The 17,815-nt window shown below is 44.5% G+C and overlaps 1 protein-coding gene across 3 annotated transcripts in view; it reads left to right on the top strand.

Moving 5' to 3' along the window:
• The first annotated feature begins 10,150 nt into the window (after positions 1 to 10,150).
• coro2ba (coronin, actin binding protein, 2Ba) overlaps positions 10,151 to 17,815 on the top strand; it is a 55,682-nt gene continuing 48,017 nt past the window's right edge. For all 3 annotated transcript variants that reach the window (XM_015953602.3, XM_054732283.2, XM_070554886.1), the window contains exon 1: positions 10,151 to 10,541. In XM_015953602.3, coding sequence (XP_015809088.3) covers positions 10,527 to 10,541 — 15 coding nt within the window. In that variant the 5' untranslated portion in view covers positions 10,151 to 10,526. The remainder of the gene's footprint in view (positions 10,542 to 17,815) is intronic.

The following is a 17,815-nucleotide window of genomic DNA, read 5'->3' as shown; positions in this document are numbered from 1 at the left end:
TTTTATTGATGGCATGTTTTATTTTTATTATGAATCAAACAATCTTGAAGTTGGTATTCTTACAGAATTACCTTCATCAAAATACTGGGCCACCATCGAATAAATATCCATCCATCTTCTGAACCCACTCTGTCCGTGCAAGGTCCGGGGGCGGGGGGGGGGGGGGGGGGGGGGTGCTGGTGCCTATCTTCAGAAGTCAATGGGCAATTAGACGGGGTACATCCTGGACAGAGAGCCAGTCCACCGCAGGGCAACACAGAGACACACAGGACAAACAATCACACACACACTCACACCTAAGGACGATTTAGACAGACCATTCAACCTAACAGTCATTTTTTTGGACTGTGGGAGGAAGCCGGAGAACCCGGATAGAACCCACACATGCACAGGGAGAACATGCAGACTCCATGTAGAAAGATCCCAGGCCGGGAATCGAACCCAGGACCTTCTCGCTGCAAGGCAACAGCTCTAACCACTGCCTACTGTGCAGCCCTGTCGAACAAATATACAACATAAATTCAATAATAAAACAGGAAAGATATATAAAATGACGTTAACAGAACACATAAAACATACCTTGCTGGCTGACCCATGCTTAGAGGTAGAAAAGAAAACTTTACAGGTACTTCTGTGCACTTTTAAATTTCCTGTATCCTTTAACAAGGCTTGCGGCACTTCCTTTCTCTTTCACCTCTGTCTCTGTGTCTGGTCGGAATTACAAGCATTCAAAAAACAATAACAATAAAGTTTTAAGTATCAGGCATGACATTAAAAGCAGAAGCTTTGATGCTCCACCTGAGAGTGAATCTGTAAGGCTTGTCACCAGCATTCAGACATTAATTCTGTTTGCTTCACAGCCAGACAGGACACGGGAAAAAACAAACAAACAAATACATGGCTTGCTGCATCACTCTAAGGTGTACCAGCAGAATCTAATTACGTTTTAGTAGTTCCTACCATCAAACGTCTACAATAAATGTCTGAATTACAAATTAAAATGCAAAAAATATTACTTTCACTAAAATTATAACAATAAAATCTGTATTCTTGTTTATCATGCGTTCTTAAATAAAGTCGTTATTAAAAGTGTAGCTTAATTCATAAGTTATTAAATGAGGTAAAAAAAATCACAGCATTTATTCTGTTAAGCAAGACAAAAATGTGTTAAAACTGAAGTCCAATGACGGGCTGATTAAAAACGTACAGATTAAGGGGGGACCCGACAACCCTAGAACTGAAGCAAACACTGGTGACACTAATTGCAGTTCCACCCTCACCCTCTAGAGGGCTGGCACCAGAAGTGAGCAAATCCTCATTGACTCCCATGTTAAAAATGTCAACGTCACAGCAGAAATAAACATGTTTACAGCATGTTTAAAAAAATCAAAACATTACAGATTTAATAGATCTAGTTTACAGTCATGACAACTCTGAGGGGGTGATTTTTTTTGTAATTCTTCTTTATAGGTGCAATTAGATGCTTGAAATTATAAGTAATTAGATGTTATTGACAGGTAGCATGAGCGTCAGAGCTAGCGCTAGCGGCTAGCTCCAGGGAAGGCCTCAGACACACGTTAAAAGATGTTCAGCCATTTCAACTCTCTGAACTTTAGTTGTGTCCTCTGTGTGTTTGGATGTTAATCGTGGAATTATTTGGAGAAACAGGGCAAGCTGTGATTGATCTTTAGATCATGCAAGAAGTCTGCTTCATTTTTATCAGTAAATAAAATTATATCTCTCCAACCCCAACAAAGTCTGCAGACAAAACACAATCACACCCGTAGCCTCTAAGAAACCAAACAGAACCTCTGTTCAACTACATTTTTCAGAATCAGAAGGGTTTTATTGCCACATGTGTGAGTATCACAGCATTAGGAAATAGCTGATATAAGAAAAAATAAATGATAAGCAACAATTAGAATTAAGAAATAAGCAATGAAATGACAATAATATAGGGAATCAATAATTAGAGAAGCAGCGACTACATACAAGTCAGTGTAGGTACTGGTCAGAGCGGGTCAGTTCAGGTGCAAACACAACACTAGGGTCATGTGACTGAAACAAAGCAGCTGGAGTAGGCAGGTCTACGATTGTTGCTCATGAGTCCAACCGCAGAGGGGAAGAAATTGTTCTTGTGCTGAGAGGTTCTGGTTCGAATGTATTTGAGCTTCCTGCCAGATTAGAGCGAGTCAAAAAGATTGTGTCCAGGGTGACACGAGTCTGCTGTGATCAAACCAGCACGCCTCAATGTCCTGGAGGTGTACAGGTCCTGTATGGAGGGGAGTTTACAGCCAATGAACTTCTCAGCAGAGCGCACAACACACTACAGTTTTTCTTGTCCCTGATGGTGGCTCCAGCATACCACATGGTGATTGGAGAGGTGAGGATGGACTTGATGATTGTGGTGTAGAACCGCCTCATCAGCTGTACTGATGGGTTGAATTTCTTCAGCTCCCTCAGGAAGTGGATCCTCTGCTGGGCCTTTTTTTATGACGGAGGTGATGGTGGGCTCCCACTGGAGGTCCTGGTTATGAAAACGCAGAAAGGTGTCACCCACCATCTCCAGTTCCCCACAATCATAAGACCCATTCGGGTGCTTACCCACCAAAAACAATCCACCTCGAAGGCCTCTATGGCCCAACCACAAGAGCGTCAATGCCACAGAGTCTCTCCTCTCACAAACAAAAGCAGACCTGCGCTCATCCACACAACGTTGTAGCCCAAAAAAACTCTCCCAGTAACCCCCTCATCCGAGGAGGCCTGCCACAACTCCAGGACCACCCAACTGATTGCAGAGCAACCCTCCAGCAGACCCATCTCCACCTCCATGTCCACTTCCTGGCTCCACAGAGAACTCTCAGGCCCAATCCCAAAACTCGCACTTCCACACTTGCAACCTTCAATTGGAGCTAGGATAACAGATCCAAATAACTATTCAGGATAACAAGAGTTTTTGAAAATAATAAAAATGATGACAATCTAAACTGAAAAAATAACAGGATAACACCAGGTGCTAGGGAGCAAGGGTATAGGGACGGGGGAACAGATACAACAAGAGAAATAACTGAGAAGCTAAAGAGCTGGAGAACTGAATAAAACAAATGCAGGAAACCAGGGAGGAAAAGGAGATAAATAAGGATAACTGATGATACACTCCTCCTTGAACCGTCACCTTATCGTGGTGGAGGAGTTTGAGTGCCCTAATGATCCTAGGAGCTATGTTGTCTGGGGCACTTAGTGCCCCTGGTAGGGTCTCCCATGACAAATTGGTCTTAGGTGAAGGGTGAGACAAAGAACGGTTCGAAGGATCTTTCATGGCGGTGAAAACGAAGAGTCGGAGTACCCGGCCCGGAGGGTTACCGGGGTCCCACCCTGGAGCCAGGCCTGGGGTTGGGGCCCGTGAGCGAGCGCCTGGTGGCCGGGCTTTCGCCCATGGGGCCCGGCCGGGCCCAGCCCGAACCGGATACATGGGCTCGTCCAACTGTGGACCCACCACCCGCAGGAGGAACATGAAGGGTCCGGTGCAATGTGAATCGGGTGGCAGACCAAGGCGGGAGCCTTGGCGGTCCAATCCCCGGACAAGAAAACTAGTTTTTGGGACATGGAACGTCACCTCGCTGGCGGGAAAGGAGCCGGAGCTTGTGGCAGAGGTTGAGCGGTACCGGCTAGATATAGTCGGACTCACCTCGACACATTGCATTGGCTCTGGAACCCGAGACCTGGAGAGGGGTTGGACACTCTACTTTGCTGGAGTTGCTCCGGGTGAGAGGCGGAGGGCTGGGGTTGGCTTTTTGTTAGCCCCGAGACTCTCTGCCTGTGTGTTGGGGTTTACCCCGGGGGACAAGAGGGTAGCTTCCTTGCGCCTTCGGGTCGGGGAACGGGTCCTGACTGTTGTTTGTGCTTATGGGCCAAATATCAGTTCAGAGTACCCACCCTTTTTGGAGTCCCTGGGACGAGTGCTAGATAGTGCTCCATCAGGGGACTCCATTGTCCTGCTGGGGGACTTCAATGCTCACGTGGGCAATGACAGCTTGACCTGGAGGGGTGTGATTGGGAGGAACGGCCCACCTGATCAGAACTCGAGCGGTGTTTTGTTATTGGACTTCTGTGCAAGCCGCAGTTTGGCCATAACGAACACCATGTTCGAACATAAGGATGCCCACCGGTACACTTGGTACCAGGGCAGCCTAGGTCACAGGTCGATGATAGATTTTGTAGTCGTATCATCTGACCTGCGGCCGTATGTTTTGGACACCCGAGTGAAGAGAGGGGCGGAGCTGTCAACTGATCACCACCTGGTGGTGAGTTGGATCAGATGGCAAGGGAACATGCCGCGTAGACCTGGCAGACCCAAACGCATAGTGAGGGTCTGCTGGGAACGCCTGGCAGAAGAACCTGTCAAGACGGTCTTCAACTCCCACCTCCGGCAGAGCTTTGACCACGTCCCGAGAGCAGTGGGGGACATTGAGTCCGAGTGGGCCTTGTTCCACTCTGCGATTGTCGAGGCGGCTGTTGCTAGCTGTGGTCGTAAGGTGGCCGGTGCCAGTCGTGGTGGCAACCCCCGTACCCGCTGGTGGACACCAGAGGTTCGGGGAGCCGTCAGGCTGAAGAAGGAGGCCTACAGGGCGTGGCTGGTCTGTGGGTCTCCGGAGGCAGCAGACAGGTACCGGATAGCCAAGCGGGGTGCAGCAGTGGCAGTTGCCGAGGCAAAATCTCGGGCGTGGGAGGAGTTTGGTGAGGCCATGGAGAAAGACTATCGATCGGCTCCAAAGAGGTTCTGGCAAACTGTCCGGCGCCTCAGGAGAGGAAGGCAGCAACTCGCTCACACTGTTTACAGTGGGGATGGGGAGCTGCTGACGTCAACTGAGGCTATAGTCGGACGGTGGAAGGAATACTTTGAGGAGCTCCTCAATCCCACCAATGCGCATTCCGAGGAGGAACCAGAGCTGGGAGGCCTGGGGATGGACTGTCCGATCTCGGGGGCAGAAGTTGCTGAGGTAGTCAAACAACTACACAGCGGCGGAGCCCCGGGGGCGGATGAGGTTCGTCCTGGGTATCTCAAGGCTATGGATGTTGTAGGGCTGTCATGGTTGACACGTCTCTACAACATTGCGTGGTCATCGGGGGCAGTTCCTAGGGAGTGGCAGACCGGGGTGGTGGTCCCCATCTTTAAGAAGGGTGACCTGAGGGTGTGTTCCAACTATAGGGGGATCACACTCCTCAGCCTCCCTGGAAAGGTCTACGCCAAGGTACTGGAGAGGAGGGTCCGATCGATAGTTGAATCTCGGATAGAGGAGGAGCAATGTGGTTTTCGTCCTGGCCGTGGAACTGTGGACCAGCTCTATACCCTTGCAAGGGTGATGGAGGGGGCATGGGAGTTTGCCCAACCAATCCACATGTGCTTTGTGGATTTGGAGAAGGCTTATGACCGTGTCCCCAGGGGCACCCTGTGGGGGACGCTCCAGGAGTATGGGGTGGGTGGCTTTCTGTTAAGGGCCATTCAGTCCCTTTACCAGAGGAGCGTGAGTTTGGTCCGCATAGCCGGTAGTAAGTCGGACCTGTTCCCAGTGAGGGTTGGACTCCGCCAGGGCTGCCCTTTGTCACCGGTTCTGTTCATCACTTTTATGGACAGAATTTCTAGACGCAGCCGTGGTGTGGAGTGTGTCGAGTTTGGTGGCAGGAGAATCTCGTCTCTGCTTTTTGCGGATGATGTGGTCCTCCTAGCTTCATCCAGCTCTGACCTTCAGCTCTTGCTGGGTAGGTTCGCGGCCGAATGTGAAGCGGCTGGGATGAGGATCAGCACCTCCAAATCTGAGACCATGGTTCTCGACCGGAAAAGGGTGGCTTGCCACCTCCGGGTCGGGGGAGAGGTCCTACCTCAAGTGGAGGAGTTTAAGTATCTCGGGGTCTTGTTCACGAGTGAGGGTAGGAGGGATCGGGAGATCGACAGGCGGATTGGTTCGGCGTCTGCAGTGATGCGGACGCTGAGCCGATCTGTCGTGGGGAAGAGGGAGCTGAGCCAGAAAGCCAGGCTCTCGATTTACCGGTCGATCTACGTCCCAATCCTCACCTATGGTCATGAGCTTTGGGTAATGACCGAAAGAACGAGATCGCGGATACAAGCGGCCGAAATGAGTTTCCTCCGTAGGGTGGCCGGGCTCAGCCTTAGAGATAGGGTGAGGAGCTCGGACATTCGGGAGGGACTCGGAGTAGAACCGCTGCTCCTCCGGATCGAAAGGAGCCAGTTGAGGTGGTTTGGGCATCTGGTCAGGATGCCTCCTGGACGCCTCCCCGGGGAGGTGTTTCGGGCATGTCCTGCCGGCAGAAGGCCCCCGGGTCGACCCAGGACACGTTGGAGAAGTTACATCTCCAATCTGGTCCGGGAACGCCTTGGGGTCCTGCCGGAGGAGCTGGTGGACAAGGCCGGGGAGAGGACGGCCTGGAGCTCCCTAGTTGGGATGCTGCCCCCGCGACCCGGACCCGGATAAGCGGAGGAAGACGACGACGACGACGACAACTGATGATACAAAAACTACACAAAATTAAGGGAAAACTAAAGAGGAATTAAAACTGAAAATAAAACTAAGAGGCTGGGGACTGGAAATGGCTGGACTACTGTAACTGAGGGTGAGTACAATCTGACCTTTCCCTACCCTGCTTCAGCCTCACAAAGTCTCTTTTTAAATTTAGAAATTAATTAAATGTGTACTTGTTAAATGTTTCTAAATATCATAAAATATGTTTTTGGTTTTCCACTGAAGTAAACCCTGTAATGATAATAATTTGGTTTTATGTGTTGTCCTTGCAGACCTTTGGCTGCACTCATTTTTTTTTCTCTCGTTACTTTAGAATTTTTGATTGGATAAATAAATAACAAGAACCCCTCCTGTTGTCCAACAATAAAAACCAAACAGTATTTATGTAATTTTACCACAAGATGGCAGCAAACTGCTACACTTGATGGAGCCCATAGAGCCACAACAGTAAAAAAGTACATTAAATTTGGAATGCAAAACAGACATGGTGGGGTTAGATTAAACGGAAAAGAGTAATGTTTTTTTTTTCTATAAAAGTATTGATTCTGACTCAATTCTGCATTTATTTTCATGTATTCCATAGTTTTCTCTCCTCCTACCTTTTTTAACATAGTCAGTGAGACATCTGGTGGAACGTGCGACACTCACGTCTGCAGGTGCCCAAAATGTTCCATTTCAATCATGCAGATGAGACATTTTCCTTCCACATCTTTTAAATGATGCGAGCTGGAAAAAAAAACCACAGACGTGGTTTTCTGATATTATCAAGAGTTGTGTGTAAATAAGTGCCCTTGTATGGTGTATGCATTTCACACCACACACTCTAATGCCACGTGGTTTGTAGATGACTCAACTTTTCTTTTGTTAATTTAAATGGTCTAAAATGTCTAACTTTTTCTGCCAAATGATGAAAAAAGCTGCTTAAGATTAAAAATCACATTGTTTTAGCTCACAAAACATTAAGCCTCCATAATGCCATAATGGATTGTTCATTTGACTTCATTTTTAAGTACCAGATAGTTTCTTGTGCATTATAAAGGCCCTCAACTCCAACTCAAAACATGCAGACAGACACAGGAAATGCTATTGTTCCAGGCAGGAAATACTGAGGCTAGAACTTCAGATGGCAGTGAGGATGAGGAACGTGACCACCAAATGACAATTGGAGTGACTGTCATTGGAAAGAAAACTGGAAAAAAATGGAATAAACGTATTTTTAATGTAGGGTTTGAGAAATTGAGTGCTTTAAAAGCTCAATGTATAGTACCTCTACTTATGGCCAATAAGCTGTGATACTCTATATACAGTAAATGTAGAATATCAACCTGCTTGGTCTTTACTGTGTTTAATCAGAAGATTCTAGGATTCTTTGTTTTATTCAGGGATTGTACACACTTCGTTTTGATTCAGAAAAGAGTCAGATTTATAAAAGTAAGAATTAATTTTACAAACAATTAAAACTTGACAAGTTCACTAACATTTACTGTGAGTGGATGAATCTAGATGGAGAAGGTGTAGTGCCTATGTGTGAATGTGATGTTATCAGAACTTCCGGATCTAGGAGAACTGAGTTCTGGGTGTAAAAGAATTTGGTTTGCGTTAAGCTATGAAGTTGATTATTATCAAAAGGCATCAGAAGCTATCTGTGTGTCTACTTCACCCGTTCTCGGAGACCCTCTTCATGGATCCAAAGGACAGAGATGTCGGATGACCTCTGGCACAGAGGGCTGTAGAATACAGTAGCACCGACGCTTCAGTCCAGAGATGTCTCGGGTCACGACAGATGGATGGAACTGCGCATCTGGGACTCTTAAGGAGTCTAAACAATATCAGTTTGTTCTGCAGGAACCGTTTGCTGTATAAGCTTCGCAGGTGCAAAAAGATTTTGACAACGTGTCAAAAGCTTTGATGGGTTAGAGAGGTTTTGCTTCAGATGGCCGGTCTGAAGCTTTTCTCAAGAACTGATGAACTACCAGAGTGATCCGGTTTTAATGTTCTTGTGTTATGACTTGTGTAGCCAACCAGAGGTTGACAAGTTGCGGAATATTATCAAGACAACCTCTGAAACACGCCTTCCTTGATGCTGGATGCTCTGATCTGGGGTAAAGGACTAGCTACGTGTCACGCGCTTAACCTAACTTTACTTTGTCCTTGTGTGAGTGCAAGTGCTGATGACCTTGTCATATCAACATGCTGAAACATATTTCAACCAATGTAACCATAACATAACATTCATTTCAAACTTCAATCACTCAAGCACAGATTAATTAAAGCATTTCATTATATTATAATTATTATAAGTAGCAATAAACAAACGTTTATTTAATGATTATTTAACTTATAAGTTTAAAAGTTCATATTTAATTTAAGAAATCATTCTTTGATTTAGCAACTAATCCGAGCTGCGAGTGTTCCTTATTTTAGAGGCATGAAGAATCTTGTAGGACGATAAGGGAAGCTTGGGCCTTGAGGAGAGAACATCATTGTGGACAACACGTTATCATGTGTTCAGAGCTGCAGAGAGGCTCTGAGCTCCAGCTGATGGGATGAAGGCAGGCAGATTAAAGGGAACACGTGCAGTCTCGTGTCTCCATTTTGACCAGATGTTGAAGGGTCAAACTGTACTTAAAAACTGACCATTGCTGGACGTTACATTAAATATGTCAGAATGGGGTTAGCTTAAGGTCATAAAACATAAGTATATTTATAAAATGCACAAAACAAAAGCAGTGCTGTGGGTTGAAAGCGCGATCCCAACTGTGGGAAGATGGACCATAGAAACAGAGCTGGAATGTCGGCATGTCCCTAATGTTTTTTTTTCAACGTCTAGAGCAAATGTTTTACTCCACAAGCGTGTGGAGGGGGGGCTTCTGTGCATAAATGCAACATGTATGTCCTCACCTGGATAAGAAAACTTCTCAAAGATCTAAAATGAAACTGAAAGCAGAACAGAACTAATCGCAAGCTTCATCTTCAAGTTTAAAGGACTCATTTTGTACAAAAGCATACTGCATGATGGCACACTTGGTAGGACTGTTAGCTTGAGAGGGAGGGAGTGTAAATATTGCAAAGTTGAGGAAAACAAAACGGTTAAATTTGCTCCTTTTACAGAAAATCTCAGTTTATATGAAAAATACTTTAAAAGCCACCTTTCCACATTTAAACAAGTCTTTAATAATGTATCCGTAGTTACGGATTGGGTTCATTTAAACTATAAATGACATTTTTGCTATATCTAATATGAACTTTAAACAAACGTCTTTAAATAACTTAAAAATGTGTTTGTGTCGGAAGTTACTGCAGACTGGATTTGTTACAAAAATGCCAAATGAATTTAATATTTTCTTCTAATGTCTCTCTTTCTCTCTCTCTCTCTCTCTCTCTCTCTCTCTCTCTCTCTCTCTCTTTCTGTGTCTTTCTCTCTCTTTCACACACAAACACATTCGTTCACACCAGATGCTGTGCAGCCATCTCCGTGCCTGAGTAGCAGACTGCGACATCATCCAACCCTCTCCCCAATCCTCTCCCTCCCCCTGTTTCTGCAGTCCTCTCCAGTCCCAGGAAGCCCAGCTTCCTCCTCCTCCTTCTCCTCCTGCAGCCCTGTCCGGATGAAGGCTCATCAATAAGCTGTATCAGCCCATCACGAATCATATTGCAGAGAGCGAGAGCAGGACAGCCAGACTTCTAGTGCATCATCTCTGTGTGGGTGTGTGAGTGTGTTGGCGAGGGAGGAGGGGTGTGTCCTAGCAGGGAGCTTTTCTCTGTTGTAGTAACCAACTGCCAGCCTTTACTTCACTGCAGCAGGAGTCAGCCCCTTCATTCTTAGTGAGCCAGACACACTAACCTGCCTGTCCCCTCCTCCTTTCTGCTCTCCTCCTGCATATTCAGCAGAGCTGCCCTCTTCTCCTCTTCATCACTATACCACTCCTGCAGCATTGCTCTTTGCTTGAAAGGGACGTTGGCCTGCTCCTCGGCCGCTGATTCTGCATGACTGTCACAAAGGTAAGACCCCTCTGGGCCAGAGAGAAACGATCTGTGGGCTGCATGTGAGCGCTGTCATTCTCATGTTTATGTTTTTATTAGAGGAGGAGTGACGAATAGTTTTCTAAATTGTGTTGAAGTTCATCCAGGTCATCCGAACGCTGCTGCTGCCCTGGTGTCTTCTTGATGCTATTCAGACAAATCAGCATTTTACTTTATTGTCAGAGAGGAGAAAGTCATTCTGGACATAATTTTATCTTGTTGGAACTTTTTTAAACTTTAATGAAATTTAGTCTATTTAAACAAAAGAAACTCTGAATGCATGTTTTACATGTAGACCAGTATTACAATAATGCTTTTTATTTGTTACGTCTGGGTTGTAAATGATGAAAAAGGCTGTTGCTTGTAGCTGCATGAAAACAGCAGGTTAGCTTTAACATCCTTTATTTGTAATAGAGTAAAATAAGGCACACGGCTTGGTTGGACCTTTTGGAGATAATATTAAGTAATATTTGAAGGTTCTAACAAGGAAAAACTCAGTTAGAGCTGTAAAAATGAACTTTTTGATTCCTTTCACAGTTGGGATAGTTTTAGGCACCTACATATCAATGCTGGAGATTAAACTAGAGATGCGTTTAACTTTGCCATGTCCTCTTACCTGACAATAGCAAATGTGTGTTGATCAGTTGCCGCATTCACGTGCACCTGAGTGTATGCTGGTGGTTTTGCTCTGTGCTTAACCTGCAGCAGCAGATGAATCCTCTTATTCAATTAACGGGGGGGGGGGGGGGGGGGGTACACACCAGGAGTAAACTGGCACACCTACTCCTGTGAAGAGAGTTAACCTGGACCAAAATAGATGACCTACTACAGACATGGGACAACAGCCTAGTTAGTATTCCTATGGTCACACACCTGCAAGCTCCAGACTGAAGGTAAAGGAAAAGATGCAGCTCTTGTTTCCAATCTGAAATAAGTGAGTCAAATTTGCAGACAGCTGCTCACAAAGTACATTTCCCTGCTGGTGTGAGAGATTGTGTGGAAGGTGTGTGTGTGTGGGGGGGACGATCTCCACCATGAGAACCGAAAGAGGAAAAGGTCAGGTCCTCATGTGTTGGTGCTGAGGCACAGCCCAAATCTCTCTGCAGACAAGGCCAAAGGGCGCTGAGGAGGGTTCTAATAAATACAAACGTGTCTGTTTGAGTCTGCATTTTGATTTTTCACCTAAAAATTATGGAAATCAGATCAGAAGAAGGAAGAAAGTTAAACGCTGATATCTGTATTTTCTGTTTTAATAAGGTAATAAAGCAGATCTCTGAATGGTTTCTAAGAGATGAGTGTGTGGGTGAAGCAGTGAGAGAGCTGTTATTGAGGCTCTGCCTGCCAACAACAGAGAAGTCACCTTGGGAGGAACACAGGACACGAGCATCTGTGCTGACGGGGCTAAACAGCCTGCTTCCGCCCAGACCACAGAGCTGGAGTGGCAGAGGGAGGCAGAGCAGTGCAGACTTTGCATCAGACCAAGACTTAGATAGTCTGGTACAACCATTTATTCCTGCCAGTCTAGACTCATCCTGCAATTACAGTTAAACGAGCCAAAATCCACTCGAGGTGTGTTTGGGCTCATTTATTTATGACCACTTATAGACTGGAATGGATAGGTCTGGATGTGTTTGGGACATAACCAGTTACATCCATCCATCCTTTTTCTGTACCCGCTCATCCACGCAGGGTCGCGGGGGGTTGGTGCCTATCTCCAGCAGGCGTACACCCTGGACAGGTTGCCGGTCCATCGCAGGGCAGCACAGTGACACACAGGACAACAACCAAGCACAATTCTTTTGAGTAAACAATCAACCTGACAGACATGTTTTTGGACTGTGGGAGGAAGCTGGAGTACCCGGATAGAACCCGTGTGCACAGGGAGAACATGCAAACTCCCTTCAGAAAGACCCCGGGGCATGATTTGAACCCTGGACCTTAAGACAACAGTGCTATCCACAGAAAAGACCCGGGATTTCTTACAGCAATGCATTTCAGTAAGAACTAACATGGGGACATGATGGAGTTGTCAAATCTTACATGTGGTGTGTTGTTCTTGTAAGTTCTTGTGTGATTTGTTAACAATCAGGATATTTTATACGTTCTTGTTCAACCTTACTTATATAGCGCCTTCACACGGCCCAACAAAGCGCTGTAAATGACTCTCAGCTACTTTGAAACCTAAGTGTTTCTCAGTTCCCGTCAAACTGATTTTGTTGTGAATATGTTAATGCTAACAACCGTTTCTGATAAAATGAGTGTTTATCTCTGGCCTCTTGCTTCAAACCTGATCTTTCTGAGCTGAGTTCTCAGTAAAACTGAACTGTAAGCTCTTTGGCTTTTCCAGGCCAACATTAAGCCTGCTGGTAATAATTTCTTTAAGTCCTCGAGGACCAGGATTGGACACCACTGTCTTAGAGCGTCAATAAAACAACCTAAGCAGTTGGGTCACAGACAGGAATGCAAAGATCTCACACACCGGACTTGAACAAAAACAGCTGTTTTACAGACGAGATGTCAGCATTGTAGACAGAGGGCCCATGAACCATCTCACAACATTTTCTCTGACTGGCTGTAAGGGTAGACTACATCTCAGAGGTCATGTGACTCCTTTCCTTGGCTAAACGCCAGATTTACTTCCAGTTTGAATTTGTTACACTTCATAACATCTTAACCACTTGGAAAATGGTCAAATCTTAGATGTAGAAATGTGTTTATTGTTTAGATAAAAAAGTGACAGATTAAAATGATTTCTTCGTTTTTGGTCTTTCTGGAGCGAGGTGTGTTATTTTGCTAAAGCTTGTTGCTCTCAGCGGTGTAGCAGAAAACTGCCAGCACATATATCACATCGGGGCATCACATGAAACTATTTTTACCACATCTGAACGGGCTGCTCTCAGCTGCTTAGTGATTATGTGTTTGCATGTTGGTTTGGGCTGGAGGACACAGATGTGAGTAGGCAGTTATATGCGGGTGGGTGGATGACCTCCATTACTCCTGAATAGCTGGAATATTACAGATCTTGTGATTCTAACAGAAGTAAACATCTGTGTAGCTATGTCTTGTGACCTAAATCCGTGTTAGAGCATCTCTCTCCAACCTCAGGCCTGTTCTGTTTGATCTCAGAGCTAACAAATGATAGCCTGCAGCTAGCAGATGCTCCTTTGACTATAAAGTAACAAATAGGAAACAGTGCAGCCGGAGCATTCAGCAGTAAGCAGTCTTTCTATTTCTTTCATTATTTTTTTTTCATTTATTTATATATGAAGCACCTTAATGCTGCCAGCCAAGGCTGCCCAAAGTGCAACACATGATAAAATCATAGATCATATACATTAATTTTAGAGACAACAATAAGACCGTACTAAAATATGCATGTCATAAGACATAAAAACACTAAAAACAATAAAAACAAAATGCACATAATGCCTAAAAACAATAAAAATAAATAAAAACATTCCAAGAATATTACCAGAAAAATAACGATAAAACCAAAAGTATAAAATCAACTAGATTTGTAATATTGATTCAATTTCATTTTAAAACTCCAGACAGTAGATGACATTTTATGTCTAGTGGGAGTTTGTTCCACAGTCTTGGGACCAGTATTGCAAAGGCTCGCTCTTCTCGAGACCTGCAGTGAATAACCTCGTCAATGACCAACAGCAGGGTGCAGAACCAAGTCAGTCCAGAATTAATCATTGGCCAGAGTAAAATTATTGTCAGTCCAATTTTTACTCTGTCCACAAGCTTTGAGAGTAAATTCATTGAGGAACCAATGTTTACTTTATACTTCCTTATTTTTGAAATGCAATCAGTCACTCTGAGTTTAATGTGCAAGATAAACATGAAAAAAGTCTTCTACCCCTATTTCCTGCATTGACCGGCAATAGAAAACAGATGGGTGTCAGATCTATGTGACACTGAAAATTAGCATTCATGGGCTCAGCCATCATGGTTGAGTGGTTCTCAATCCTGGTACTGGAGGGTCGGTATCCAGCACGTTTTAATGGTGTCTCTGCTCGAACAGCAGCTTCTGCAGAAGCCTGTTAATCATCTGCTCATTGAAAAAAGGTGTGTTGAAGCAGAGTTAAACCTAAAACGTCCTGCAGGACCAGGATTGCGAACCACTGATTCATGGTGCGTTCCAGCTGTCCTAGAAACTCATTTTTCTGAGATAAGTTAGCCAGAAATTATGCAATGAACTTAGAATTCTGAGCTGCGAGCTCGTAGGTTTCAGAGGACCCAGGGATCGCAAATTTAAAGATGGCTGCGTCTAGTGCTACCAAGAAGTAGTTATCATTTTTATTTTTCCTAGTTTATATGTTCTGTTTTATTTCTTTTTGCTATTTAACCACACCGGTAAGTTTTTCATTGTTGTTATTAATAGTTACATTGTTGAAAAATTCAACGCTGCCGCCAAAATTGACTGGTGTTTATGGTTTTTACTTTTCCTGGCGTTTATTTTTTAACATTTGGTTTGTAATGCTTTTTCTGGTTGTACATGGCAACTGTCGAAGGGCATGTGTCACTATTATTTAGATGCAGAGAACACTTGGTTATATAATTATTTTGGTTTAGTACTCAACAACACTGGTGGCATCCATTTGTTCCGAGTTAGAAGCTAGAACGCAAAACAAGCCCGTTATGTAGTTTCCTGCTCAGAAATCCCGAGTTCCGAGGACAACTGGAACGCACGACTCAAGTTTCGTCTAGTAGAAGCTAACTGTTATCATTAGCTTACCACAACACAGCAGAGCTCCTTCAGACTTGTGCTATTTGCAGCACTGCCAACTCTCACACATTGAGCGTGAGGCATCACGCCACACCTTCAAAATCTCACGCTGAAAAAGTAAAACAGCGGACAGAGGCAAAACGAGCCCCAACCCAATCCCGCTTTTCACTCTCAACAAAAGTGAAAGAGTACGGCTGGGACAGGAGAATGGCTGGGCTGGTTAAAAATAGCTTTTACTCACTTATCTAACTCTGGTAAAAATGTCAACAGACAAAATTTCTATTTTGGTTTGAATATCCTTTTAAAAAAGACTTTGGAGACTGAATTCATTTTCAGTACCTTTCTCAGCTTTTAGCCGATTGTTCTGATGTGTCATAAAGCATGATGAAACGTTCCTGCCTCAGATTTGGCTGCACAAACTGTTCTGTTTAAAACCCTCCGATTGTAAATTTGTGGCTGCAAGACGGGCCCTTAGATGAGTGTGGTGTTTTCCGTAGGATGTAGAACAGTGTGCCAGGGATGGTGAGGGGCTGAGATAGTCTGGAGCAGCCCTTTTTGTTTCACCAGACACTTGTTAAAAGTATTTTCAGCTAGCTAACAGTAGTCCATGGGGTGACAAACATTATTTTTTTCCTAAAGGAGACACAAGCACCCATCTGTGTTCAAAACGTGTGCTCTCACACACACGAAAATACGCGTTACCCTTCAGCAAAGGCTTTACATTAAAGTTACTGACGTGAATCCATTATAATTCAAAGTAACAGCCCAGCTGTGTTAAGTGTGTTTGCAATTACATATCAGTAAATACCCCAATTATGAAATAGGCTCTTGCTGCTCTGATGTCAGGCACACATGTGTGGTTGGAAAACCTTCTGAAAGCCATTTTCAGGGTGTTTATGGTACAGCTTCTGCTTTTAACTCTGAGATTATGGTGCAATAAACCTATTCAAGGTGTGCTTCCAGAAATCTGGCCATATTTTTCTAATTTATTGTGTTTTTATTTCTCCAGAAGAAACAAAATGACAAACGTTTGCTGTAGAAAAGCTTCTAACATGTGCATGCATAATTTCAAGCACATCCACACTTAAACTGTCAGATTTTTTTCTACTCTGGGGCACCTCGCCCACTATAAATCCTAATTGAGCCTGATTTAGACCACTGGCCATTTGTCAAGTTGGTTGTTTACCCGCACGCTCTCTCGCACACAGGCTGGCACATTAAACTGCAAGCCAAATTGCTAACCTAGCAACCCAAACTGCTTTTTCTGGGGTAAGAAAATTACACAACAGCTCAGCAGATTAAGAACTCAAAAACTGGAGCTAAGCTTTCTTTTCTTCACTCTAATGAAGGACATACAAGAAGGAGCACAAAAGGAGCAAATACTACGTGTGAAAAGAGAAAATGTGTTGGGAAAAATAAAAACAGAGAATAGTTGTGAGAAAGTTGAGGAAAAAACCCCTTTGCCACAGGAAAACATTCAGATCTGATGAGCTCATTGCCGGTCAAAAAGCTTCCTATTCTGTGTGTGTGTGTGTGTGTGTGTGTGTGTGTGTGTGTGTGTGTGTGTGTGTGTGTGTGTGTGTGTGTGTGTGTGTGTGTGTGTGTGTGTGTGTGTGTGTGTGTGTGTGTGTGTGTGTGCGTGTGTGTGTGTGTGTGTGTGTGTGCGTGTGTGTGTGCGTGTGTGTGTGTGTGCGCGTGTGTGTGTGCGTGCGTGTGTGTGTGCATGCGCGCGTGTGTGTGTGCGTGTGTGTGTGTGTGTGTGTGTGTGTGTGTGTGTGTGTGTGTGTTCAGATTGAACAAAGGATGCATTTTCTGTTTGTAGACCTGGAGACAAAGCAACAAGCAGGGTTTAACTCTGTGTGTGTTTGAGTAAAGGGCTGAGAGTTTCTGTAAACTAGAAAATATGCATCATCTTATATTTAACACTCATTCACTAGTAATAATAGATCAGATAGCAGGTTGTCTAGCATGCACCAGTTTTGTGCATAAATCAGAATAGCGTTTCTTGGTCAAACGGAACAGCTCCATCTCCTCACAGCTCTCTGTGTTCTTTGTGGAACATTCAGCAGCACATTTCACAGCTGAGCAGATGGTGGTGCAGGATCAAGCTTTGTCTTGGACAATGTAGACTAGTTCATGAATATTGCTGGAGGAAATCACCCAAAAAGTTTGTATTTTCAGCAACAAAACATTTGGTCAGTTAGCTGCACTTCTTCATTCAGGAGTCAGAGATGAGATGTGTTTTCTTTCTCTTTCCTCTCTTCTGATACAATGTGTTCACTCATTCGGCTGATAATTTTCTGGTTTCTTGGTGTTGGAAATACATTTTATCAACTATCAGAAACAGGAGGACATAGGTTACTGTTTCTTTAGTTTTACTTCTTTCCCAAAAGCAGAGTGGTCTGTTTCATTGTTACATTATCAGCATCACATTGATGCTTTGCATTGTTGCAGTGAATGTAGCACATTCCCTTCTCTTGATTTCTTACTCCAGCCGCACTGGTGAAGCTGCTGTAAT

This window comes from Nothobranchius furzeri, chromosome 9 (assembly GCF_043380555.1).
Source record: "Nothobranchius furzeri strain GRZ-AD chromosome 9, NfurGRZ-RIMD1, whole genome shotgun sequence".
In the NCBI taxonomy this organism is placed as follows: domain Eukaryota; kingdom Metazoa; phylum Chordata; class Actinopteri; order Cyprinodontiformes; family Nothobranchiidae; genus Nothobranchius; species Nothobranchius furzeri.
This window is presented reverse-complemented; position numbering and strand designations above follow the sequence as displayed.